The 27436-nt window shown below is 47.9% G+C and overlaps 1 protein-coding gene across 3 annotated transcripts in view; it reads left to right on the top strand.

The window, feature by feature from the left end:
• The window catches only part of DYM (dymeclin), a 262125-nt gene that overhangs the window by 20942 nt on the left and 213747 nt on the right, over positions 1-27436 (top strand). For all 3 annotated transcript variants that reach the window (XM_073680479.1, XM_073680481.1, XM_073680480.1), the window contains exons 3-6: positions 10500-10552; positions 12538-12631; positions 16019-16152; positions 25398-25470. In XM_073680479.1, the coding sequence (XP_073536580.1) occupies positions 10500-10552; positions 12538-12631; positions 16019-16152; positions 25398-25470 (354 nt within the window). The remainder of the gene's footprint in view (positions 1-10499; positions 10553-12537; positions 12632-16018; positions 16153-25397; positions 25471-27436) is intronic.

The following is a 27436-nucleotide window of genomic DNA, read 5'->3' on the forward strand; positions in this document are numbered from 1 at the left end:
CGACCGTGGATCAGTGTATATTGGGGGATGCGAGGACCGTGGATCAGTGTATATGGGGGGGGGATGTGAGAACCGTGGATCAGTGTATATGGGGGGGGGGATGTGAGAACCGTGGATCAGTGTATATCGGGGGGGGGGGGGGGGGATGTGAGGACCGTGGATCAGTGTATACCGGGGGGGGGGGATGTGAGGACCGTGGATCAGTGTATATCGGGGGGGAGGATGTGACGACTGTGGATCAGTGTATATCGGAGGGGAGGATGTGAGGACCGTGGATCAATGTATATCGGGGAGGGATGTGACGACTGTGGATCAATGTATATCGGGGAGGGATGTGAGGACCGTGGATCAGTGTATATCGGAGGGGAGGATGTGACGACTGTGGATCAGTGTATATCGGAGGGGAGGATGTGAGGACCGTGGATCAATGTATATCGGGGAGGGATGTGACGACTGTGGATCAGTGTATATCGAAGGGGAGGATGTGACGACTGTGGATCAGTGTATATCGGAGGGGAGGATGTGACGACTGTGGATCAGTGTATATCGGAGGGGAGGATGTGACGACCGTGGATCAGTGTATATCGGGGAGGGATGTGACGACTGTGGATCAGTGTATATCGGAGGGGAGGATGTGACGACCGTGGATCAGTGTATATCGGAGGGGTGGATGTGACGACCGTGGATCAGTGTATATCGGGGAGGGATGTGACGACTGTGGATCAGTGTATATCGGAGGGGAGGATGTGACGACCGTGGATCAGTGTATATCGGAGGGGAGGATGTGAGGACCGTGGATCAATGTATATCGGGGAGGGATGTGACGACTGTGGATCAGTGTATATCGGAGGGGAGGATGTGACGACTGTGGATCAGTGTATATCGGAGGGGAGGATGTGACGACTGTGGATCAGTGTATATCGGAGGGGAGGATGTGACGACCGTGGATCAGTGTATATCGGGGAGGGATGTGACGACTGTGGATCAGTGTATATCGGAGGGGAGGATGTGACGACTGTGGATCAGTGTATATCGGAGGGGAGGATGTGACGACCGTGGATCAGTGTATATTGGGGGATGCGAGGACCGTGGATCAGTCTATATTGTCATGTGACTAGGGTTATGTTACCTTCCCGCCATATGCTTTGCCAGGTCGTGTTCAGACTACTTGTTTGTTTTTGTTTTTCTTTGTTTGTTTTTTTGCTGAATGCGGCAAAAAAAGGCACTGGTATTCACATGTCGCATTGTCCCATCTGATCAAGTTGTAGTTGACACCCACGGGTGGGGCTCTTGACACATTGATTGTGCCCTGGCCATCACTGTGTATAAATGACAGTTCAATAAGGGGTTAAAAAGGTTGTCCGCATTGGTCAGTCTTTAGGGTGCCCCTAAACCAGGCTGATTGTAGGCTGCCGTGCTCCCCGGACCCCCGGCCAAGGAGCTGTAATCTGCAGCTGTTAGTGAGTAATGCCTCTACAGCGCCTCCACAGGTGAGCATTAGCATTACACTGTTCCTTTTGGAATCAGTAGGCCATCCATGTATAGAGTAGACATACCAGGTCCAAAAAGAGAGTAATTCTAAACCCTGATCTATTCGATGTGGAGGCGGATATTGGCTGCCCTTTAACTCTCATAGGGATATGGGGTTTTCTAAAGCAGAGAATCCCTTTATTTTGCCGTGTTGCTTGTCATCCTCTCCAGTCCTATAACGGCGTGACCTGAGGTCTGCCCCCCTACGTAGCCGACCCCTAGTGAAATCTCCTTTAGTGATGTCTGACGTGGTGACAGACTGTTCACCATACAGAAGCTGTAATAGTCAGGAGGTCAGGGTGGGCAGCAGAGGGCTTGCTCAATGGTTTTCGGGCGGATGGTCAGGGCAGGCGGCAGACATAGATGGGAAACTAGTCGGGTCATAACTAATGGAAGCCGTCTGTAGAGCGTTGGTGCTGACACTGCTGATGAGAGCGAGGCGGTGATGATCCATGTACCATATCACAGGCTTACTGCTTATCTACACATGAAAGGGGTGCGCTTATCTTTTATGACTTGCAGCTATAAATCCATGACAACGTAATCTGATTTGGCTGAAATAGAAATAAAACGCACTATAAAATTACATATGAAAATTGTCGGAATTATTCAGTTTTACCTCCAGACTCAGCATTTTTTTTTTTTTTTTTGCCGTTATTATTGGTCTTGTACCAGTGAGTTCATTTTATGCAGTACACACTGTGCACACTAGATGGCGCCCAAACAACACAAATTGATTGGTGTCATTTGCAGCTGATAACTTGAAGGTTCGTCTGTGCCCTCTGTGACCCGCGACCTCACTGCAAAATGATGGGGACTTTGGAATTATTGTCTTGAAAGAGTTCTTTGCTTTACAAGGCCTGAAATCTAGTACATATAACAGAGTCCAAGATGTAGTTACCAGGGATGACTCCCCTACAATGTGATCTGTGTGGAGATCATTGGAGCAGGAGGTGAGCTGTGATATCTACTGTATATAGAGGTGTTATCAGTCATTGTACAGGAGGAGGAGGTGAGCTGTGATATCTACTGTATATAATGGGGTTATCAGTCATTGTATAGGATGAGGAGGTGAGCTGTGACATCACCTATTGTGAATGGTGTAATCAGTCATTATACAGGAGGAGGAAGAGGTGAGCTGTGACATCAGTTATTGTGAATGGTGGATCTTGTGTTATCAGTCATTGTATTCCTGTCTGTGATGATAATGAGACTGCTGAAGTCCTCTCTACAGAACAGGAGATCTGAGTCTAGTCTAAGCCCTAGTGGCCAGTGTAAGAATTGCCAGGTTTGCTTTTATATTGATAGGGATATAAAAAAATCAATATATATATAAAGTACACTTAACATAAAAACCTGATGTAAACCATAGGTCGTTTTCTGATAACGCCTTTCTTTTAACCCCGCGGCCTCTGACCTGCCCACGTGTGGGTGTAGTTTTGATGAACCCTGTCTCTTGTGTTCTGATTCTGGAGCAGATGAGCAGTGTATGCGGACAGTGTCGGCCACCTTTGGAGCCATTTACAGTCACTTGGGCTGATAGAGCGCGAGCCGGATAGGGCAGAAGACGCGCGACTTTGTGCATCTGACAACTTACTAACGTATTCTGGGATGCTGGGGGTTATTGTCCTGAGGCGACTCTGGGGCAGGGTGCCGGGGGATGGGGCAGCACATTCTTGGATCCGGGCCGGCCATTGATCAGCTGACAGCGCGGCAGTGTTTGCTTTCTGGCCTGCGCCGGCCTTGGTGTGAGGAGCCTTCTCTGGAGCCGCGTTGTGGTTACCTGCAGGGATTCACATAATCACATTTTAATATTAGTTTCCCATCTTTACATTCATTCCCTCCTTCCTTCCTTCCTCCATTAATGAAGCGGCTTTTCCTGACGGCTTTGTGGTCAAGGCTAAACCAATATGTGGAGCTGGTCAGGTGCCACCTTGTGAATTCTGACTGCTGGCCCGGGGGGACGCTGTCCGTGCGAGTGGCTCACAGCGTCCTCACAACAGGCTAATTGTTTGGGTGGGCTCGGCTCCAGCCTTGAGGTGCGTCTTGTTCGGAGGACCATATATCTGCCATTTCCTGGCTTCACCACTTGTCTCAGACTCTCCACTTAATTGGGTCATTTGTACCAATCCTCGGGGGGATCGTCCCTAATCTGCGGCTCAGGAACGCCTCCGGAAACGTCAGCGGCTCGGTGCGAAATTTCCTCCTTACAAGAAGCCGTTGTGTTTTTTTTTTATGGATTTTAGTGTTTTATTTTATGGTCATGTCCTAATCTGGGAAATCTCCGGAAACACTTGGGATTGAACCTTGTATGTTTTCTCTGCAAGCATCTCAGAGGGCCTGACGTTCTTGTGCTCGGCTCCCCGTGGTCATAAATCTGGCATCCAGTGGTCTGACATGGAGCGGTCACTTTGCCGGATTTTCAGGAATTTACCCGATCCTTCAGATCTGTGCACCCTCTTTAGATCAACAGGTTGGTGATGGTGCAATATCTTGGTGTTGGAGTAAGACAGGTGATCGGGCAATATATTACTTTACCAGATTCTCATAGGTCAACACTGTAGGGTATGGGGGGACCAAGATGGTCGTCTTCAACTGTTTTCCATCCTGGAAAACCCCTTTAGTAAAGACTGTTGTAGATAATGGCTTATTCGGAAGCCTAGTTAAGAGGAGCAGAGTCTTTCAGCCAAGTCCCCCTTAACCTCGCTCAGTCTCTGACATACCGCAGGAAGGTTTCATGATCCGAGCTTTTTATAATTGAGCTTTTATTTACGCCTTTCTCACATTTTTATATTTTCATACCCCAAAAATCCATCCAGCTGCAGCCCCTGGAATAATGCTGCCATGGTTCGTGGTGGTTCCTCCGCCGTGATGGCTCCCCGGGCACCGCCAGCCGCTGACGTCCGCTCGGTTCCTGTGCCTGATTTATGCCGCGTTTCCGATGATAATTCACAGTCCACTTCCCAGTTCCCCAACGTGTGACAACTCCGATGCTTTTGCTCTTTGTTTTTGCTGCTCCACATTTGCTTTCAATTAGAGAAGAACATTCAGCCAGGACTGAAGACCACCTTAGAGATAAAATTGAGATTTCCAAGAAACATACCAGAGAGCGAGTTTAGACGATCGGAAATGAAGAGACTGAACTGTAAGAAACACACAGTCCGCTCCAAGAACGGGGGATTATGATCTCGGAGAGCTCAGATTGCATGATAAGCCGGTGGAAGATGTTTCTGCCTAGACCTTGTGTCTACCACACATCATTTTTGATATATGCCTTCCTTCCCCCCGCTCCCCGGCACTGGACACTCCTTGCCTTCACGGTGGCTCAGGCCGTCTTCGTTAAAGATGCTCCATTGTTTTAGAAGCCGGTTGGCAGTCGGACGACTGACCTCCATTTATTTTTCTTCTTCTGTCCAGAGATGTTCCTCAGCTGCTCCATTCCGGCAGGCAGGTCCAAGCTCCCTTGGCCCCCGGCACGTTGACTTTGGTTGACCTTGGCAGCTGTAATCTCCTAAACTCACTAGGCTCGACTTTTTTTTTTTTCTCTAGGTACGATGGCCCAGTAGAATGACGTCAGGCCTCTCAGCTCCTCGCGGTAATCCTTTGGCTGGATGGAGGCTCCACCACATCCAGTTTGTGTGGTTGGAAAATGGACTTGTTTCTCCTTCCTCCCTGATGGAAAGTCTTATTTTCCAGGTTCTTTACTGGTCAGGAGGTGATTTGTAAGGACATACACTATGGTTTTGCAAGGTTGCAAGCCTTAAAGGGGGGGTTGCCAGTGAAAAGAAGCTATCACCTTTCCACTTGATCGGTAGGGGTTCAACCATGGGGAATTTTTAATTCCTGACTTGGCACTCTTTAATGCCATTACAATGGAGCTGCAGTGCGTATGCACGACTGCCACACTCAGCAACACCATAGTGGCTGAGCGTACTCACTGGCACCATTCTGACAGAGATAATAGTGCCCCACTCTGCCGATCGGACCCCCCCACTGTTCAATAAGTTATTGCTTATCTGTTTTTCACTGGTCAACCACTTAAATGATGAGAGAGTGGTGCTACTGTGTCGCCTGGTAAAAGGGATCATCCACCCAGTTATACTTCTACGTACATGACATGTACGTAGACTTTGGGTCTCCTGTTTTCAGGATCCTTGGGGGTCCCAGTAATCAAAGCCACAAAAATGAATCCTTTAACTCCTGTTCTTTGAATCGGTGATAAATGTATGTCGTGCAATAGTACAACACACAGGCTATTGGAGGCAAATGACACCCAGCTGCAAAAAAAAGATCTTTAGCCCAAAACACAAGCAGTTAAAGCATAATCATTGTTTGAGGAGGAGGGAGCCAGACTCGGATATTCTGCTGCAAGTTTGAGGAGGAGGGAGGCAGACTCAGACATTCTGCTGCAAGTTTGAGGAGGAGGGAGGCAGACTCGGACATTGTGCTGCAAGTTTGAGGAGGAGGGAGGCAGACTCGGACATTCTGCTGCAAGTTTGAGGAGGAGGGAGGCAGACTCGGATATTCTGCTGCAAGTTTGAGGAGGAGGGAAGCAGACTCGGATATTCTGCTGCAAGTTTGAGGAGGAGGGAGGCAGACTCGGATATTCTGCTGCAAGTTTGAGGAGGAGGGAGGCAGACTCGGACATTCTGCTGCAAGTTTGAGGAGGAGGGAGGCAGACTCGGACATTCTGCTGCAAGTTTGAGGAGGAGGGAGGCAGACTCGGACATTGTGCTGCAAGTTTGAGGAGGAGGGAGGCAGACTCTGACATTCTGCTGCACGTATGAGGAGGAGGGAGGCAGACTCGGATATTCTGCTGCAAGTTTGAGGAGGAGGGAGGCAGACTCAGATATTCTGCTGCAAGTTTGAGGAGGAGGGAGGCAGACTCGGACATTCTGCTGCAAGTTTGAGGAGGAGGGAGGCAGACTCGGACATTGTGCTGCAAGTTTGAGGAGGAGGGAGGCAGACTCTGACATTCTGCTGCACGTATGAGGAGGAGGGAGGCAGACTCGGATATTCTGCTGCAAGTTTGAGGAGGAGGGAGGCAGACTCGGACATTCTGCTGCAAGTTTGAGGAGGAGGGAGGCAGACTCGGATATTCTGCTGCAAGTTTGAGGAGGAGGGAAGCAGACTCGGATATTCTGCTGCAAGTTTGAGGAGGAGGGAGGCAGACTCGGATATTCTGCTGCAAGTTTGAGGAGGAGGGAGGCAGACTCGGACATTCTGCTGCAAGTTTGAGGAGGAGGGAGGCAGACTCGGACATTCTGCTGCAAGTTTGAGGAGGAGGGAGGCAGACTCGGACATTCTGCTGCAAGTTTGAGGAGGAGGGAGGCAGACTCGGATATTCTGCTGCAAGTTTGAGGAGGAGGGAGGCAGACTCGGATATTCTGCTGCAAGTTTGAGGAGGAGGGAAGCAGACTCGGATATTCTGCTGCACGTATGAGGAGGAGGGAGGCAGACTCGGATATTCTGCTGCAAGTTTGAGGAGGAGGGAGGCAGACTCGGACATTCTGCTGCAAGTTTGAGGAGGAGGGAGGCAGACTCGGACATTGTGCTGCAAGTTTGAGGAGGAGGGAGGCAGACTCTGACATTCTGCTGCACGTATGAGGAGGAGGGAGGCAGACTCGGATATTCTGCTGCAAGTTTGAGGAGGAGGGAGGCAGACTCGGACATTCTGCTGCAAGTTTGAGGAGGAGGGAGGCAGACTCGGATATTCTGCTGCAAGTTTGAGGAGGAGGGAAGCAGACTCGGATATTCTGCTGCAAGTTTGAGGAGGAGGGAGGCAGACTCGGACATTCTGCTGCAAGTTTGAGGAGGAGGGAGGCAGACTCGGACATTCTGCTGCAAGTTTTAGGAGGAGGGAGGCAGACTCGGACATTGTGCTGCAAGTTTGAGGAGGAGGGAGGCAGACTCTGACATTCTGCTGCACGTATGAGGAGGAGGGACGCAGACTCGGATATTCTGCTGCAAGTTTGAGGAGGAGGGAGGCAGACTCGGACATTCTGCTGCAAGTTTGAGGAGGAGGGAGGCAGACTCGGATATTCTGCTGCAAGTTTGAGGAGGAGGGAAGCAGACTCGGATATTCTGCTGCAAGTTTGAGGAGGAGGGAGGCAGACTCGGACATTCTGCTGCAAGTTTGAGGAGGAGGGAGGCAGACTCGGATATTCTGCTGCAAGTTTGAGGAGGAGGGAGGCAGACTCGGATATTCTGCTGCAAGTTTGAGGAGGAGGGAAGCAGACTCGGATATTCTGCTGCACGTATGAGGAGGAGGGAGGCAGACTCGGATATTCTGCTGCAAGTTTGAGGAGGAGGGAGGCAGACTCGGACATTCTGCTGCAAGTTTGAGGAGGAGGGAGGCAGACTCGGACATTGTGCTGCAAGTTTGAGGAGGAGGGAGGCAGACTCTGACATTCTGCTGCACGTATGAGGAGGAGGGAGGCAGACTCGGATATTCTGCTGCAAGTTTGAGGAGGAGGGAGGCAGACTCGGACATTCTGCTGCAAGTTTGAGGAGGAGGGAGGCAGACTCGGATATTCTGCTGCAAGTTTGAGGAGGAGGGAAGCAGACACGGATATTCTGCTGCAAGTTTGAGGAGGAGGGAGGCAGACTCGGACATTCTGCTGCAAGTTTGAGGAGGAGGGAGGCAGACTCGGATATTCTGCTGCAAGTTTGAGGAGGAGGGAGGCAGACTCGGATATTCTGCTGCAAGTTTGAGGAGGAGGGAAGCAGACTCGGATATTCTGCTGCACGTATGAGGAGGAGGGAGGCAGACTCGGATATTCTGCTGCAAGTTTGAGGAGGAGGGAGGCAGACTCGGACATTCTGCTGCAAGTTTGAGGAGGAGGGAGGCAGACTCGGATATTCTGCTGCAAGTTTGAGGAGGAGGGAGGCAGACTCTGACATTCTGCTGCACGTATGAGGAGGAGGGAGGCAGACTCGGATATTCTGCTGCACGTATGAGGAGGAGGGAGGCAGACTCGGATATTCTGCTGCAAGTTTGAGGAGGAGGGAGGCAGACTCGGATATTCTGCTGCAAGTTTGAGGAGGAGGGAAGCAGACTCGGATATTCTGCTGCAAGTTTGAGGAGGAGGGAGGCAGACTCGGACATTCTGCTGCAAGTTTGAGGAGGAGGGAGGCAGACTCGGATATTCTGCTGCAAGTTTGAGGAGGAGGGAGGCAGACTCGGATATTCTGCTGCAAGTTTGAGGAGGAGGGAGGCAGACTCGGACATTCTGCTGCAAGTTTGAGGAGGAGGGAAGCAGACTCGGATATTCTGCTGCAAGTTTGAGGAGGAGGGAGGCAGACTCGGACATTCTGCTGCAAGTTTGAGGAGGAGGGAAGCAGACTCGGATATTCTGCTGCAAGTTTGAGGAGGAGGGAGGCAGACTCGGACATTCTGCTGCAAGTTTGAGGAGGAGGGAGGCAGACTCGGACATTCTGCTGCAAGTTTGAGGAGGAGGGAGGCAGACTCGGATATTCTGCTGCAAGTTTGAGGAGGAGGGAGGCAGACTCGGATATTCTGCTGCAAGTTTGAGGAGGAGGGAGGCAGACTCGGACATTCTGCTGCAAGTTTGAGGAGGAGGGAGGCAGACTGATATTTTGCTGCAAGTTTGAGAAGAGGAGGCGGACTCGGACATTCTGCTGCAGGTTTGAGGAGGAGGGAGGCAGACTCGGATATTCTGCTGCAAGTTTGAGGAGGAGGGAGGTGGACTCGGACCTTCTGCTGCAAGTTTGAGGAGAAGGGGGGCAGACTTGAACATTCTGATGCAAGTTTGAGGAGGAGGGAGGCTGGCTCGGACATTCTGCTGCAAGTTCTCCTTCTCCATAGAACTTTATGAGCTCCAGCTGCCATCTCCTATCTCCGTTACCAGGACATTCTGTCTTCACTGGAGACTCATTTTAAACGTGAATTGAGAATTTTGAGACTGAATGATCATCCTGAAAGAAGCAGATATTTCTCTGATACGATATATTAAAATTGGTTAATTTAATCTGTACTATTGATATAATGAAAAAAAAATTAAAACTATTTAAGTTTAATAAAAATGTATATATCATTTACGAAATGGAGAAAATCCTAAACTGAGCATTGCCCACCCCCACGTCTCCTCCTTGTTCTCCGCTCAGTGTGGAGGTGGTCTAATAAGGTTTTGACTCTGCTTCTTAACTGCGATCACCGCTCTGCTCACAATGGGGAATAGGATAACAAACTGACAGCTACTCGTCCAAGTCGTTCCCTTTTAAAGGGATATTCTGCTGTTCAGAAATAAAGGTTTTATCATTTTCCTAAATGCAAATTGCTCCTTCAGAGAAAAAGAGGACTTGAACTGTATAGCGCCACCTATTGGAAGCAGCAATTCTACAAGTCACAATCAACCCTTTAACAAGTCGTGCAATATGACTTAGGATAAAAGCCAAATCATAATCTCAGTTTGCAGACACAGTGTTTCGGGCTGTTGCCCCTCATCAGTGCAAAGTACGAGATCTGATTTTGCTAGGCGAGAGGCTGTGGACTGAGGTCTAAGGGGTAGCGTTTCTTCTTGTGGAGAGTGACATACCGGCATAGTTTCTATATCAGATTCTCATGGGTTTGAAGATCTCCGCCCCGATGACTTTGCCGTAAGTGGAGCAAGCCCTGCACCTGTGTGTCCATGACATGACCAGCCAGCAGCCATGTCCACAGTCACTGAAGCGATCCTCCTCGTAGATACCAACGTCCCCAGATCCTTTTTGGATTATTCGCCTGAGGCGGCATTATTGTCCCGGCACGACGTTGCATCGGGGTGACTGATCAGAAGACATGCCGGGGTGTCACAGATCGGACGTTTGCAGAGCTCGGACCTGGCGGCCACTGGACCAGGGTCCTGCGAATCTTACTGCTCAGCGCTGTATGTAAACCATTGTGCGGGGTGCACTTATTTACCTTGTACATTCAGGCATTTAACTTCTTTTCATCTCTCTCGTTTCAGCACTGACTCCAAACTTTTGGAAGAAGCGACCATTTCCATTTGCAAGTCTTTAAGTAAGTGTCTCCTGTGCATGATGGGTGTGATATATGGCCAACTGGGAAGTGCCCGAGAAACGGGTCATAAAGGACTTGTATCACCTGGAGGAGCAGACCGGCCATTACTTCATCGGGCAGTGCGCTGGCACCTCCCGGGGAGCTGCGGGCGGCCAGCTTATTATGTGCTGAAGGGGTACGGGTCGTGTGACACCCACCGGTCGTACAATAGACTGCTCATTTCAGCCACTCCATTAGCGCAGGGACAGAGCAGTGCACGGCCCATAGGCTGTCTATTGTGCCTGAAGACCACTGGGTCCGTCCGTCAGTCTGTCTACTGTTTTTCGAGTGATGGGGGTCTCAGCCCCCCACTGATCTATGGTCCAAAAAAAACCATTGAAAACGACAGGTAACCTTTTAACTTGTCCATTCGCAGGGTCATCCCCGTGTTTCTATGTCGGTATTCTGGCATCCGTCAGAGGGCTACATTCCTCCTGATGTGTGTATCTGACGTACACTGTGAGGGCAAACTTAAAGGGATTTTAATCAATAGATCTTGGAATGATAATAAGTTCCACAATTGGATGTGATTAAATAAAATGTTCCTGTGCTGAGATAATCTTATAAATGTGCCCCTGCTGTGTACTGTGTAATGGCTGTGTCTGACCGTGCAGGAACATGGTCTGATCATACCACATCTCCTGGGCAGGGGAGGAAGCAAAAGAGGATACAGACATTACAGCAGAGGATCACAGCTGATTATTTCTGTGAGATAAAACATTTCCCTGCCTGTTTTTAAACAATATTTTACCTCACAGGAAGAATCAGCTGCGTTCCCTGCTGTTCTGTCTGTATACTCTTTTGCTCCCCCCTGCCCAGGAGATGTGGTATGATCAGACCATGTTCCTGTACGGTCAGACACAGCCATTACACAGTACACAGCAGGGGCACATTTATAAGATTATCTCAGCACAGGAACATTTTATTTAAACACATCCAATTGTGGAACTTATTATCATTCCAAGATCTATTGATTAAAATCGACTTTTGTTCGTGGGAAAACCCCTTTAATTAGGATTTATTAGACAGAAATTAAGTGAATTTTAAAAAAAAATTCCCTCCAAAATGCAATGTTCCTCTCTTGTTCCTCTCTTGTTCCTCTCTTGTTCCTCTCTTGTTCCTCTCTTGTTCCTCTCTTGTTCCTCTCTTGTTCCTCTCTTGTTCCTCTCTTGTTCCTCGCTTGTTCCTCGCTTGTTCCTCGCTTGTTCCTCGCTTGTTCCTCGCTTGTTCCTCGCTTGTTCCTCGCTTGTTCCTCGCTTGTTCCTCGCTTGTTCCTCGCTTGTTCCTCGCTTGTTCCTCGCTTGTTCCTCTCTTGTTCCTCTCTTGTTCCTCTCTTGTTCCTCTCTTGTTCCTCTCTTGGTCCTCTCTTGGTCCTCTCTTGGTCCTCGCTTGGTCCTCGCTTGGTCCTCGCTTGGTCCTCTCTTGGTCCTCCTGGAAATGCGTGCCTATGTACATAAGTGTCTTAGCTTTCTGCTCTCACTCATTGCAGACATTGTCACAGCGTGAAAAGACTCCTTGATAACTCCAGTATTAAACTACCCATTTCCAGGAGGGAAAATAAAGGAACGACTTAAAAGAAAAATAGCTTTAGGGTAGAGTAAATGAGTAATCCGGGATGTCAGGAGTGGTACCCATTATAAGGGGCTTCTAATGATCTGATCAGGAGAGTAGACGGGTGAGGCCACATCCACGGGACCCCAAAATTAACTTACCGAGTAAGGGGCTACATGTTCCCATGCTGCCTTTTAAAGCGCCCCTCACTTAAAGAGAAGCAGCCGACTTTTTAGGCGATGGGCTTAGGGTCTGTGTTATTTTGAAGCCGGGGTGACAGAGAGGGCGAACAGGATGAAATGATTGTGTCCACGTCCTCCCTGACAGGGTTAATAGTGTGTACCCCCGTCTGTAGCCTCGCTGTCCACCGTATAATCTGTGCGTTTTTTTTTTAGTTGAGAATAACCCAAGAACCGGAAATCTCGGCGCTCTAATTAGAGTTTTCCTGTCAAGGACGAAAGAACTGAAGATATCGGCAGAATGTCAGAAGTAAGTGAACCCCCCCACTGTCAGCAGATAGTGCCTTGTAGATGGGTGTACATTCATTAAAATCCTAAAACCATTAATAATCCCCCGTCCCAAACCTCCCACCCTTGTGTCGGGGAAGGAAAAAAAATCTCTCCTGACAGCGACTGGTCCCGAGGTCAGGGAGACTCCTTGGGTTTCAGAAGAGTTTCCAGTCACTGACAGCAAGCGGGGAGCTTACTAACTGGGGGAGATTTTATGTCTGTCCGACAAATAGAACCAGCTATCCACAGGACAGACAATCTTACGCTCCTATCGGGGGTCCCCATCCATCACGTAAACAAGGGTCCTGTGTCCCCCTTTTTTTTTAAATGGCGTGACGGTCTCACATGCACTGCTGCGCTATTGGACTGACGGTAATCCAGAGTACAGCACTTGGCTATCATCAGCAGCTGCGCATGACTGACCATGGGGGACACCGGACCCCTGTTCTTATGAGTGATGGGGACCCCCAACTATCAGACACTCATCCATTATCAAACAGGACGCCCACTCCACTCCTGAGCAGAAAGGTAGGTGGCCCATGCAGCCTGCTTGTTCAGTGTCTGGGAGCTTGGAGGTAAGGTCATGTTCCCATGTGCGGAAACACATTTTTTTTCCCCGTATGATTTCTGCAGCTGGTCTCACCAAAATGCGCAATAATGGACAACTGCTCTGCGTTTTTTATTTATTTTTATTTTTTTATTTTGCGAGTTTGACAATTTTTAAAATGTGTTTTTTAGTGCAGGAACACCGGAATTCTAGTGCAGCTGCTTTTTTTTTCCATGCTCCACATAGAAGCCTTAAAACAAACACATTAAAAAAAAAACACTGAGGCTGTGTGCCCACGATGCGTTTTTTAAGCGTTTCCGCAGCGGCAAAAACGCTTAAATAACGCATGGTAGAAGGCCTGCCATGTTCCCCAATGATAATCTGCATGTGCTGTGCACATGCTGCGGAAATTTCCGCTGCGGATTATCATTGCGGAAAAAGACACAGCACTATCAATTATTTTGCGGAAGCGCGGCGTTTTCGCCGCCATTGACTTGCATTGGAACGCATGGATTCCGCATCACTGGATCTGAACATGCAGATTCCATGTGTTCCAATGTGCGGATGGTACCCGGGTGTGGAGGACAGGAGACTCTCCTCTGGACCCGGGTACCATAGAACCTGTAAAAAAAAGAATAAAATAAATGTTATACTTGCCTTCTGGCGGCCCCGCAGCGCTCGTCCTCCCTTGCCGGCAGATCGCGATGGACTGAAGGACCTGCACTGACATCATAGTCATGTGACGGCAGGTCCTTCAGTATATCGCGATCTGCCGGCAGCCAGGACGGAGGGAAGCAAGACTGCGGGGGCCATCGGAAGGTAAGTATAGATTTATTTTTTTATTTTTTGACATTCTTTTACGGTCACACTATATAACAGTGCAGAAATGAAAGCTTGGGATTGACGAATGTGTTTAAGGCTGTGTGCCCACTATGCGTTTTTTAAGCGTTTCCGCAGCGGCAATTCCGCTGGAGAAATGCTTAAAAAACGCTTGGTAGAAGGTCTGCTATGGTCCCCAATGATAATCCGCATGTGCTGTGCACATGCTGCGGAAATTTCCGCTGCGGATTATCATTGCGGAAAAATCCGAAGCACTGCCAAATATTTTGCGTAAACGCGGCGTTTTCGCCGCCATTGACTTGCATTGAAATGCTTAATATCCGCTTGACTACATGTGCACATGCGGATATTAAGCGATTCAATGTGCGGATGGTACCAGAGTCTAGAGAAGAGGAGACTCTCCTCCAGACCCGGGTACCATAGTACATGTAAAAAAACAAAGAATTAAAATATAAAAAACCATTATACTCACCTTCTGATGGCCCCCGGTCTTTTCTCCGCTGCGTCCGGTCTCTTCTACGGATTGCGATGGTCTAAAAGGACCTGCCATGACGTTATTTAGTCATGTGACGTCGGCGGTCGCGTGACCTGTCACATGACTAAATTACGTCATGGCAGGTCCTTTCAGACCACTGCGAGCCGTAGAAGAGACCGAACGCAGCGGAGAAAAGACCGGGGGCCATCAGAAGGTGAGTATAATGTTTTTTTTTATTTTTTTACCATTTTTAATCTTTTTTTCAACTATTAACTTGGTCACAGTATATAAATCTGTGCCGGTTGCATGGATTTATATAGTGTGACCAAGTTGTCAAGCACTTTCCAAGTGATGCTAAAATCGCTTGGAAAGCACTTGACAACCCGCATGCAGAAATGCATGTGAAGAACGCTTCACATCCGCATGTCCCTGGCAGGAAACCGCGTGTACAATCCACATGCATTTTTTCTGCCAGGGAGATGCAGAAACGCTCAGGAAAAATCCGGAGCATTTCTGCATCGTGGGCTCATAGCCTGAGTTCAACTTAAAGCGGTTGTCCAGGCTTGGGGTACAAGTCTGCAATCACTCTGTGACTGCAGACTTGTGAATCCTCCACTGTGTGCGCAATGTGAGGATTCTCCGGTGCCCGGGAGCGGGCGGCTCGTGATCACAAGTATGTGATTTTCATAGTTCCGGCTACATCCCGACTAGACGTGTACGGCCTCACTTAATGCAAATGTATTGAGCGAGGCCGAGCACGTCTAGTCTGCATGTGACTGCATGTATGCAAATTGTATACTTGTTACATAGTGAATGCAGACTTGTACCTCAAGCCTGGACAACCCCTTTAAGCTCACACCGAACATCAGTTTTCATGGAATTGTATCCACTTTGCATTTATTCCATGATGTAGTATAAAGGTGCCCATGGACAACAGAGCAAAGCCATACCTATCCTCTGATTTTTGGAGAGATTGGCCGACCATTCTGTGTCCCGAATCCTCTCCCACCCCCCCCCCCCCAATGTTTTGGAAGGAAAGATGGTACATGTTAGAATTTCAACATGTCTGATCCTTTGTTCTCATGAGAGAGAAGCCCCTTTGACCGTTTTTATTCTCTTCTTCCTGTTGACGGAGCCCAGTATGGATGTGTTTGGGGATGGATGAGAAGAATGAAGAGCGAAAGCTGTTGGCTGACCCAGGGTTGAAGCTGCGGATTAGTTCCGGGGATTTCCTGCTCTGAGGCCGACAGAGCTGCTTCATTTAGTGTCAGGCCACCTCTAGCACATGGCCTAGTGATTGCACCGGGTGCACGCTGCATACGCACATACAGTGCCGGACAAGACTTGTCCGGTGCCATGCGGAGCAATGCTCTGCTCATCAGGCATCTGAGTATGCAGAGCACTATACCTTAGTGCCATATGGGATCTAAGTGCACCATTGTCGGGCACCAGGTGTGACCAAGGCCCTAAGCGTGCTATCAATGATCGGCATTTTTTCCTTGCAGCCAACTCTTCATCTGGCAAGCCCACAACGCCCTGTTCATCATCTGCTGCCTCCTGAAAGTCTTCATCTCCCACGTCTCCGAGGAGGAGCTGCTGCTCCACTTCTCATATCAGAAGACGGACCCCGGGTCATATGGTGAGCGAGAAGCCCCCTCCTGTTATATAGACATGATATTTATCAGAGCATAATTCCAGCATATGTTTGCAGAATTTAGTTTTATTCCCCAAATTTCATCCTGCTGAGTTTAATCATATATCTGGATAGAGGTCAGAGCTGACAGATCCCCCCCCCCCCACCACCACAGATCCCCTCCAATCATTCATGGGTATAAAATACAATTTTGCCAGCCTATAGCCGCCACTAGAGGGAGCTCATTGCCTATGGATTGATACAGCTCACATACTCGCTAATAAATCTGCTCCCCCTAGTGGTTGCAGCGTGAATTTTATCACTGTAAAGGTAACTTGCAGACAAAACCAGAAGTTCCAGGTTTTAGGTTCTGTTCACATTGCCTTCATTATTTCCATTAAAATGGAAATGAAGTGCAGCACCGGATCAATCGCTCAACAACTCCTGGCGAGCCCCTATAACATTAATCAGGTCATGTCCTTGTCTGTTGATTCAACGAGAGAAAGAGCTCAGCGTCCGACGGAGAAGCTTCTGTGTCACCCCTGCTTTACCCACAATGCAAGCTTCCACCTCACCCCAAAATTCCACTGGTCTATGCCTGGTCTTTTTAAAATCCATTACCGCACATTGCTAGCCTGCTCAGGTCTTATTAGAGTAGATGAATCTTTCCTTCTTACAACAGCAAATGTCATCTTATGTGTATGGGGTGATCAAACTAATATGGAGAGAGATGAGCGGCGCCACTTGTGCCCTGCAGCCGCTTATCTCCCTCCGCAGTAGTAATGGCTGGACTGGCAGGTTGGTGGGGGTATTTGGTGTCAGATAGAAATACACAGAGCTGTCCTCTGAATGCTAGGTGGAGGAAGATAGAATGGTGTTATGCCCACTATGTCTATGTCAACCGAACTATAAAGAGTCAGTTTCCCCATTTTTGCCCTAATTCTGCAAGATTATATTAAAGCCTAAGTAATCCGGATGGGATCAGGCGGCCTCCGCTGCTGTCATACACTGGGCAGCTCAGACGCAGCTCTATACTCTTACATTGCGCCTGATCAAGGATCCTGTGTAGGCTGAAACGCCGCAGTTTTGTGCTGAACTTAAGCTTGGATGCTATCATGCTGCTCCCCGAAAGTGACTGGACTAGTCTGGGAAGAGTGGCGGCCCTCCGGGACTAGTCTGGGGAGAGTGGCGGCCCTCCGGGACTAGTCTGGGGAGAGTGGCGGCCCTCCGGGACTAGTCTGGGGAGAGTGGCGGCCCTCCGGGACTAGTCTGGGGAGAGTGGCGGCCCTCCGGGACTAGTCTGGGGAGAGTGGCGGCCCTCCGGGACTAGTCTGGGGAGAGTGGCGGCCCTCCGGGACTAGTCTGGGGAGAGTGGCGGCCCTCCGGGACTAGTCTGGGGAGAGTGGCGGCCCTCCGGGACTAGTCTGTGGAGAGTGGCGGCCCTCCGGGACTAGTCTGGGGAGAGTGGCGGCCCTCCGGGACTAGTCTGGGGAGAGTGGCGGCCCTCTGGGACTAGTCTGGGGAGAGTGGCGGCCCTCCGGGACTAGTCTGGGGAGAGTGGCGGCCCTCCGGGACTAGTCTGGGGAGAGTGGAGGCCCTCTGGGACTAGGAGCTTTTAGTGGAACTCAAAAGATCCCTTTAATGGTCAACGTGTCCCGTTAACAACCTGTGTGTATCGAAAAATCCCCCAAGTAATCGCCATGTGCCCAATAATTGCAATGTAAAAGCCATAGTTCCGTAAGTGACCAGTAGGTGGCATGAGAATACTGCCATAGATGAGGGAAAAACTAGATTGTCCTCCCCCTCCTTTTTCCCTTGTAGGCTTTTTTTAGGGATTCAGGAAATCTTTTAGGGGAACAGGCCTGAAAGGGCCGCAATGATCACACATTATTTTTTCATTTTGCCTCTTGACATTTTGGCTGCCATCATTTTTCTTTCTCACAGATGTGGATGTATGAGGCTTTGTTTTGTACAGGAGAAATTATTTTGTGGTGACGTTAATTACCGTGTGATTTAGGTCTTATTTTTTGCAAAGCGAATATTTTTAAAAAATAAGTAATTTTGGTACATTTTGTTTTACTGTTCAAGTTTCACTTGAAATAACCTGTTCAATTAATTCTTCAGGTTGTGTTAATGTATGGGAAAACCCTTTTTATATATACATGTATTTTTTTAGAGGGGTGCCCCTTTTTTTTTATTTGTCTCTAGTGTTCCCCTGTTATAAAGGAAAATGGCCACTGGCCGAGCTGATCGGGGGTGTGCCAGGCTCCCAGCCGAGCTGATCGGGGGTGTGCCAGGCTCCCGGCCGAGCTGATCGGGGGTGTGCCAGGCTCCCAGCCGAGCTGATCGGGGGTGTGCCAGGCTCCCGGCCGAGCTGATCGGGGGTGTGCCAGGCTCCCGGCCGAGCTGATCGGGGGTGTGCCAGGCTCCCGGCCGAGCTGATCGGGGGTGTGCCAGGCTCCCGGCCGAGCTGATCGGGGGTGTGCCAGGCTCCCGGCCGAGCTGATCGGGGGTGTGCCAGGCTCCCGGCCGAGCTGATCGGGGGTGTGCCAGGCTCCCGGCCGAGCTGATCGGGGGTGTGCCAGGCTCCCGGCCGAGCTGATCGGGGGTGTGCCAGGCTCCCGGCCGAGCTGATCGGGGGTGTGCCAGGCTCCCGGCCGAGCTGATCGGGGGTGTGCCAGGCTCCCGGCCGAGCTGATCGGGGGTGTGCCAGGCTCCCGGCCGAGCTGATCGGGGGTGTGCCAGGCTCCCGGCCGAGCTGATCGGGGGTGTGCCAGGCTCCCGGCCGAGCTGATCGGGGGTGTGCCAGGCTCCCGGCCAAGCAGACACCTGGCGATCATTTCATCTGTGGGTCCGGTAGAAGCACCGGCGGTGCAGAAGTTTCTCTTCTCTACACAGCTCTCTGAGCGCTGTGTATACCGCAGAAGTGAAGACACCGGTGATAATAAACCGCTCCTGTCTTCTCCCCGACCTGCTCCTGCTACCTGCGAGAGCTTTAGTTCCCACGCTGTGTGTCTACAGTGACTCCGGATCAAAGCACAGGACCATTCGGAGTAAATTAACGTCGCTTGGTACTTATGAGGTTAATTCTTAAAGGGTTTTTACCAATATTAAAGGTAATCCATGAGCCTGTGAGCTGTTCCTCTGGGCATGTGGGGGACTGCTGGAGACGGCGAGTGCAGCGCTCGGCCTTTCTCAGCTGCGGTGGTTCCCACTAGGCATTAAACACACTTGTTTGTAGGTTTGTGGGGGTCCTACAGGTTGTGAGGGTCCCGACCGATTACAAACTTGTTACCTTCACTGTGGATAGACAATAACTTTTACTGTTAGGATTAACCCTTTAATTACCACATAGTCACACATTTCTGCACAGATTATAAAAAAAAATAAAGTTGCGATCCTGGAAAACCATCTGAAGATGATGATTCTGGTTTCATGAATTCATTCTTATGGTTAGCTTCCAAATAGGAAGTGGAGGGCGAGCCGTTGGGTGCAGAGAAGGAGATAATATTTGGTATCGGCGGCCCCGGCTCCGGCCGCAGCTCTCGGACTGTTTACATTGGGAGGGTTTCAGGCTCCACATCATGTAAGGGACCAGGCGACCTTTCGCCGGTCAGGTCGTATTGTGGAGGAAGTGCGTGGAGCGCAGGGGGCGCCCTTATTGTGTGGAGTACAATACAGACCGGGCACTATTAACCCCCAGCCCTGATTTCATTTCTGCGCTCAGAATATGTTTGCTTTCCTGTCCGGCCGCGGATTGTTTTGTTTTGCTCTTTTTTTTGTTTCTCTACATCCCCCATCGAGTGCTGCTTTCCTACTTGGCGCCCCGGAATGATATCGCCATATAGACATCTCCGTACGAACGCCCTGTCTGCCACGTCCCCCGGCCGGCTGCGGGGGGCTGACCTGGGGCTGCAGGCTTTCTCTGACTCCAGGGAAAGCTGGGTAATTGCCAGCACCCATTTTTTTGGGACTTTAAATCTACTGTGCTGTGAATTCATCGATTGGCAGAATAGGAGTAGAGGGGGTACAGTACATTGTGCCCCTAAATACTGCAGACCCCCGGATTTTGAAAACTGGGAACTGTAAGAACGACATTGCTGCTTTAACTAGTGGTACGGCTGTATAGTTAGACTGGTTTTGCAGTATTTGTGCCAGCGATGAGAAATCCAGCTTTAAAGGTACATGCAAATTACCTTGGAAGTGCATTGTGGGCGTGTCGGCACACTAAAAATAAAATCATAAAGGTGGGGGGGGGGGGGTCTTACTACACCAACACCGCGGACCCTTCACTCTGAATTGGTGGGATCCCCATGAAGCATCCAGTTATGGGATTTCCTGGTGGTATAACATAAGAATACCCCTTTATACATGAGGCCCAGAGAGCCATGGCTTCCTCTCACTTTCAGACCCTACAGCAGTGGTGTCTATTTCTTACACATTCTTCACATGTAATAAAGCCGTCAAACAGTTGCAAATCATGCACACGGGAGCGATTCAACCATATCACCGAGCAGCTGTAAATACTCGGAGCTCGGCCGGAGCATACTCGGACAGAACATACTCGCTCAACCCTAATAACACCTTTATATACAACTGATAACATGGGATCCATCGTTCACAATAGATGATGTCACCGCTCACCTCCTCCTCCTGTACCATGACTGATAACACCTCTATATACAGCTGATAACACAGGATCCTCCATTCACAATAGGTGATGTCACAGCTCACCTCCTCCTCCTGTACCATGACTGATAACACCTCTATATACAGCTGATAACACAGGATCCTCCATTCACAATAGGTGATGTCACAGCTCACCTCCTCCTCCTCCTGTACCATGACTGATAACACCTCTATATACAGCTGATAACACAGGATCCTCCATTCACAATAGGTGATGTCACAGCTCACCTCCTCCTCCTCTACAATGACTGATAACACCTCTATATACAATAGATAATACAGGATCCTCCATTCACAATAGGTGATGTCACAGCTCACCTCCTCCTCCTCCTCTTGTACAATGACTGATAACACCTCTATATACAATAGATAACACAGGATCCTCCATTCACAATAGGTGATGTCACAGCTCACCTCCTCCTCCTCCTCCTCCTCTTGTACAATGACTGATAACACCTCTATATACAATAGATAATACAGGATCCTCCATTCACAATAGGTGATGTCACAGCTCACCTCCTCCTCCTGTACAATGACTGATAACACCTCTATACACAGTGGATAACACAGGATTCACCATTCACAATAGGTGATGTTACAGCTCACCTCCTCCTATACAATGACTGATAACACCTCTATATACAGCTGATAACACAGAATCCACCATTCACAATAGGTGATGTCACAGCTCACCTCCTCCTTCTGTACAATGACTGATAACACCTCTATATACAGTAGATAACACAGGATCCTCCATTCACAATAGGTGATGTCACAGCTCACCTCCTCCTCCTCCTGTACAATATCACCTGCACAGATCAGAGCATGCCTAGAAATTACGGGGTGATGCAGGCCCCTTGTTGTATAGCCTGTGAGCAGTAACTCCAGGCCATGTAGCCAGTGTGGCAATGATCGCGGGGGCATGTCCTGCCCACGTTGTGCACTGCGCTGCTCAAATCAACACTTGGAATAAGTATTATTTTTTTTCCCTTAAGCCATTGAAGAATCCCGCACATTTGGCCCCTCTCCTCCACCCTGGTATGTTCCTTGCCTCCCTCTCGCCCCCCGGGGAGAATCCTCGCTCTTAATTTCTCTTCAGCTTTGACAGCAGCGAGAAGCGGCCGCAGGTACAGAGGAAACGTCTCATCAAGATGGCTGCGGAGCGCGGACAGGGGCGCCTGCCCTGCCAGCTCTCCACCACAAAAATGCTTGGCAAAGCGAGAGGAAGATGGCACTCGAGGTCAGCCCGCGATGGGCGCAGAGAGCGGCAGAATGGAAAAACTATCCGGCTGCAGCTGAATCACACAAAGTGTGACTGGATTAAATCCTAAGACACAGAGATGTGTCAGGAGCGGCCGCCGCACTCAATGCTCCATCTGTTTCCAGGGCACATTGATCTCCTGTTAAGTAGCTGACACCAGTCTCCAACACTAATGGAAATGTAGATATTACATAGAAGCACTTGTAATTGTACTGACGCCGGGGATCCTGGCACCGAACACGGCACCATGTGACGGAATAACCTGGGCTTACCTGGCTATAAAGAGGAAAAAGGAATGCCTCTTCATCTGCCTCATTCTCCATATTTCTATCTGTCGGGGGCAGTATTATAGTAGTTATATTCTTGTACATAGGAGCAGTATTATAGTAGTTATATTCTTGTACATAGGAGCAGTATTATAGTAGTTATATTCTTGTACATAGGGGGCAGTATTATAGTAGTTATATTCTTGTATATGGGGGCAGTATTATAGTAGTTATATTCTTGTACATAGGGAGCAGTATTATAGTAGTTATATTCTTGTACATAGGGAGCAGTATTATAGTAGTTATATTCTTGTACATAGGGGGCAGTATTATAGTAGTTATATTCTTGTACATAGGAACAGTATTACAGTTTTTATATTCTTGAACATAGGAGCAGTATTATAGTAGTTATATTCCTTTACATAGGAGCAGTATTATAGTAGTTATATTCTTGTACATAGGAGCAGTATTATAGTAGTTATATTCTTGTACATAGAGGCAGTATTATAGTAGTTATATTCTTGTACATAGGGGGCAGTATTATAGTAGTTATATTCTTGTACATAGGAGCAGTATTATAGTAGTTATATTCTTGTACATAGGAGCAGTATTATAGTAGTTATATTCTTGTACATAGTAGCAGTATTATAGTAGTTATATTCTTGTACATAGGGGCAGTATTATAGTAATTATATTCTTGTACATAGGGGCAGTATTATAGTAGTTATATTCTTGTACACTGGAGCAGTATTATCCTAGTTATATTCTTGTACATAGGAGCAGTATTATAGTAGTTATATTCTTGTACATAGGGGCAGTATTATAGTAGTTATATTCTTGTACATAGGGGCAGTATTATAGTAGTTATATTCTTGTACATAGGGGGCAGTATTATAGTAGTTATATTCTTATACATAGGGGGCAGTATTATAGTAGTTATATTTTTGTACATAGGAGCAGTATTATAGTAGTTATATTCTTGTACATAGGGGGCAGTATTATAGTAGCTATATTCTTGTACATAGGGGGCAGTATTATAGTAATTATATTCTTGTACATAGGAGCAGGATTATAGTAGTTATATTCTTGTACATAGGAGCAGTATTATAGTAGTTATATTCTTGTACATAGGGGCAGTATTATAGTAGTTATATTCTTGTACATAGGGGCAGTATTATAGTAGTTATATTCTTGTACATAGGGGCAGTATTATAGTAGTTATATTCTTGTACATAGGGGGCAGTATTATAGTAGTTATATTCTTATACATAGGGGGCAGTATTATAGTAGTTATATTTTTGTACATAGGAGCAGTATTATAGTAGTTATATTCTTGTACATGGGGCAGTATTATAGTAATTATATTCTTGTACATAGGAGCAGTATTATAATAGTTATATTCTTGTACATAGGGGGCAGTATTATAGTAGTTATATTCTTGTACATAGGAGCAGTATTATAGTAGTTATATTCTTGTACATAGGGGGCAGTATTATAGTAGTTATATTCTTGTACATAGGGGGCAGTATTATAGTAGCTATATATAGTAGCTATATTCTTGTACATAGGGGGCAGTATTATAGTAATTATATTCTTATACATAGGAGCAGTATTATAGTAGTTATATTCTTGTACATAGGGGACAGTATTATAGTAGTTATATTCTTGTACATAGGGGGCAGTATTATAGTAGTTATAGTCTTGTACATAGGGAGCAGTATTATAGTAGTTATATTCTCGTACATAGGAGCAGTATTATAGTAGTTATATTCTTGTACATAGGGGCAGTATTATAGTAGTTATATTCTTGTACATAGGGGGCATTATTATAGTAGTTATATTCTTGTACATAGGGGGCAGTACTATAGTAGTTATATTCTTGTACATAGGGGTTAGTATTATAGTAGTTATATTCTCGTACATAGGAGCAGTATTATAGTAGTTATATTCTTGTACATAGGGGCAGTATTATAGTAGTTATATTCTTGTACATAGGGGGCATTATTATAGTAGTTATATTCTTGTACATAGGGGGCAGTATTATAGTAGTTACAGTTGAAACCAGAAGTTTCCATACACTATATATAAAGACACATATGATGTTTTTCTCAATATCTGACATGAAATCAGAATAAACCTTTCCAGTTTTAGGTCAGTTAGGATTACCATAATTTTTAACATTTGCCAAATGCCTGAATAATGAGAGAGAGTGAATGTTTTAAGGCATTTTTATCACTTACTGCAAAGTCAAAACTTTCCATACATTTCATTAGTATTTGGTACCATTGCCCTTAAACTGAATGACTTGGGTGAAACGTTTGGGATCTCCTTCCACAAGCTTCTCACAATAGTTGGTGGGAATTTGGGCCCATTCCTCCTGATAAAACTGGTGTAACTGATCCAGGTTTGTAGGTCGCCTTGCTCGCAGCCTTTTCAGCTTTGCCCATAAATTTTCAATAGGATTGAGATCAGGGCTTTGTGATGGCCACTCCAAAACATTGACTTTGTTATCCTTAAGCCACTTTGTTATCATTTTGGCAGTATGCTTCTGGGCATTGTCCATTTGGAAGACTCATTTTCGCCCAAGCTTTAACTTCCTGGCTGATGTCTTGAGCTGTTGCTTCAGTATTGCCACATAATCTTCTTTTCTCATGACACCATCTATTTTGTGAAGTGCACCAGTCCCTCCTGCAGCAAAACAACCCCACAACATGATGCTGCCACCCCCGTGTTTCACAGTTGGGATGGTGTTCTTAGGTTTCCAAGCTTCTCCATTTTCCCTCCAAACGTAACGATGGTCATTATTCCCAAAAAGTTCAGTTTTAGTTTAATAAGACCACAGGACATGTCTCCAAAAATTAGCAGTGGAGATAACTGTGCATCATGAAAATTATTTCTGAAGCCCCTTGAGGGGTATATGCCCCAATATAACTGTGTCATATGTGGGGAAGGGGGGAGCCACTCTATTACCATGTTTCCAAAAATGACTGAAGCTAATGAATTGTCATTTTGTCCTATTTCTGTTTCTCTAACAGAGTCTGACATAGAAGACCTTCTGGAAGAACTGCTGTTTTGCCTCATTCATCTCATTGTTGAAGTTCCCCTCCTGTGAGTAATCATCACTGCTTTCTGGCCATAGGCTTTAAGATGTGACGCAGGTTCTTCTGGATCTGAGAGTTGGTCCCAGGGCTGACATCGCTGAACGTTTCTTGCTTCTCTGCAGATGGGGGGGTAGGGGCAGGCTGCATGCAATCAATTGATAGAAGCTTTATGATTGGCAGGATATGAATGATTTGCTCCATTCCAATGTGTGCAGCCAATATTTCTAAGCTTTATGGACAGAACATGAATTTCTGCAGCCATTCTTGGCGATCGTGACAGTGTGCACATTGCACAGTGTCAGGATTGGGCAATCGGTAGTCACATAGCCCGACTGCAGATGTCATGTTCAGCCCGAAAACCCCTTTAAAGGGAATTGACAATATAAAGTAAGTACATATCCTTGTAATGGATTCGGCTCCCTATGAAGATCGCATTTTTAATTCTCTAATCGCTGCCTCTGTTCTGCAGAAACTGACGTTTAATCAGATATACTAATTAGGATTTTGGGAGCACCCTGAGTGTGGCCATGAGGCTCAGGATGCTGCTCTGCCCATTGGTTTTGCATGCGCACTGTTAATTGACAGCACTGTGTTACTTGGAACCTGCCCTATCAATCACCAGTGAGGGAGGCGGGGCATGCAAAATGATTGGACTGAACAGTACTGTGAGTCTCCTGGCCACACCCAGAGTGCCCTAATTAGCATATTTGATTAAACTGCAGTTTTTTGCTGAACGGAGACCGTGATTAGGACCCCTAAATGTGACATTATTATAAAGTTAGTCCCGTACAATGCGGTGTGCTTAGTTTATACTGTCAGTGTGGGCCAGTACACTCCCTTTAACATCTTTACCCTTGTATAAAGGAATAGCCACTATGATGTAATAGTGGAGTTACTTCTCATGTAGAGCAGTGGTCCTCAGCCGCAGACACTACAACTCCCAGTGTGCCCTGACAGTGAGAGCTTGTTAGTGGTCTTGTGTTAGTTTGCACTTGTTCCTGTTGTGTTATATGCACAAGTATAGACCCCTGTACAGAGCCTGGTTATATCTCCATCTTGCATTAGAGCAGAGGATCCCCCCATAAATCTCAACCCCCAGAAAGCACTATACAAATGGCTTTGTCTGCAGACATGCTGCCTCCACCGTCCATAAATCCGCTCCCTGCGTGTCTTCACACTGCAATCTGTGTTTTCTTCAATTTATGCTCCCTGAGCCCGAATACCGAGCAGCCGCCCTGGTTCTCCCCGTGTGGATGTAATGAATGTATCTCCTGATAAGTCAGATTTACTGTGCGCTGGAAGTGCAACGTACAAGTCCATTAATAACGTCACCGGCTGCAGTGAGCAGATGCTCGGCCGTCGCTCCTCCACTCCTGATAGACTGAAGTCTCAGCGGTGGGAGAAGGAGACAGACTGTCCGGCTCTGCTGACAGCCTCCTGTCCGCCAGCAGATAAGAAACCACCAGATCTCCGAGAACGCTGCAAGACGGAGCCCAAACTAGGATTACGTTACATGAAACATGACCGAAAGCAAAAGGTATAAACACCATTACTCCGCATACCTCTGCACCAGATCTGCGGCGCCGCAGATACATGTGTGGTGTGTGACGCTATGCTAGACCACACATGTCTCAGTAGGTATGCTGCCCGAGCCATTCTGATTATACCACAGCCAGACACAAAGTGCTCCCTGTATGGTGCCAAGCACAGAGTGCCCCCCATACTGCACCCATGGCTGCGTCGCCTCCGTACGGCGCCCATGGCTGCGTCGCCTCCGTACGGCGCCCATGGCTGCGTCGCCTCCGTACGGCGCCCATGGCTGCGTCGCCTCCGTACGGCGCCCATGGCTGAGTCGCCTCCGTACTCCGCTCATGGCTGAGTCGCCTCCGTACTGCGCTCATGGCTGAGTCGCCTCCGTACGGCGCTCATGGCTGAGTCGCCTCCGTACGGCGCTCATGGCTGAGTCGCCTCCG

The sequence above is a fragment of the Phyllobates terribilis genome, unplaced genomic scaffold (assembly GCF_046119375.1).
Source record: "Phyllobates terribilis strain yellow unplaced genomic scaffold, ASM4611937v1 Scaffold_1__5_contigs__length_1240528914, whole genome shotgun sequence".
Classification (NCBI taxonomy): Eukaryota; Metazoa; Chordata; class Amphibia; order Anura; family Dendrobatidae; genus Phyllobates; species Phyllobates terribilis.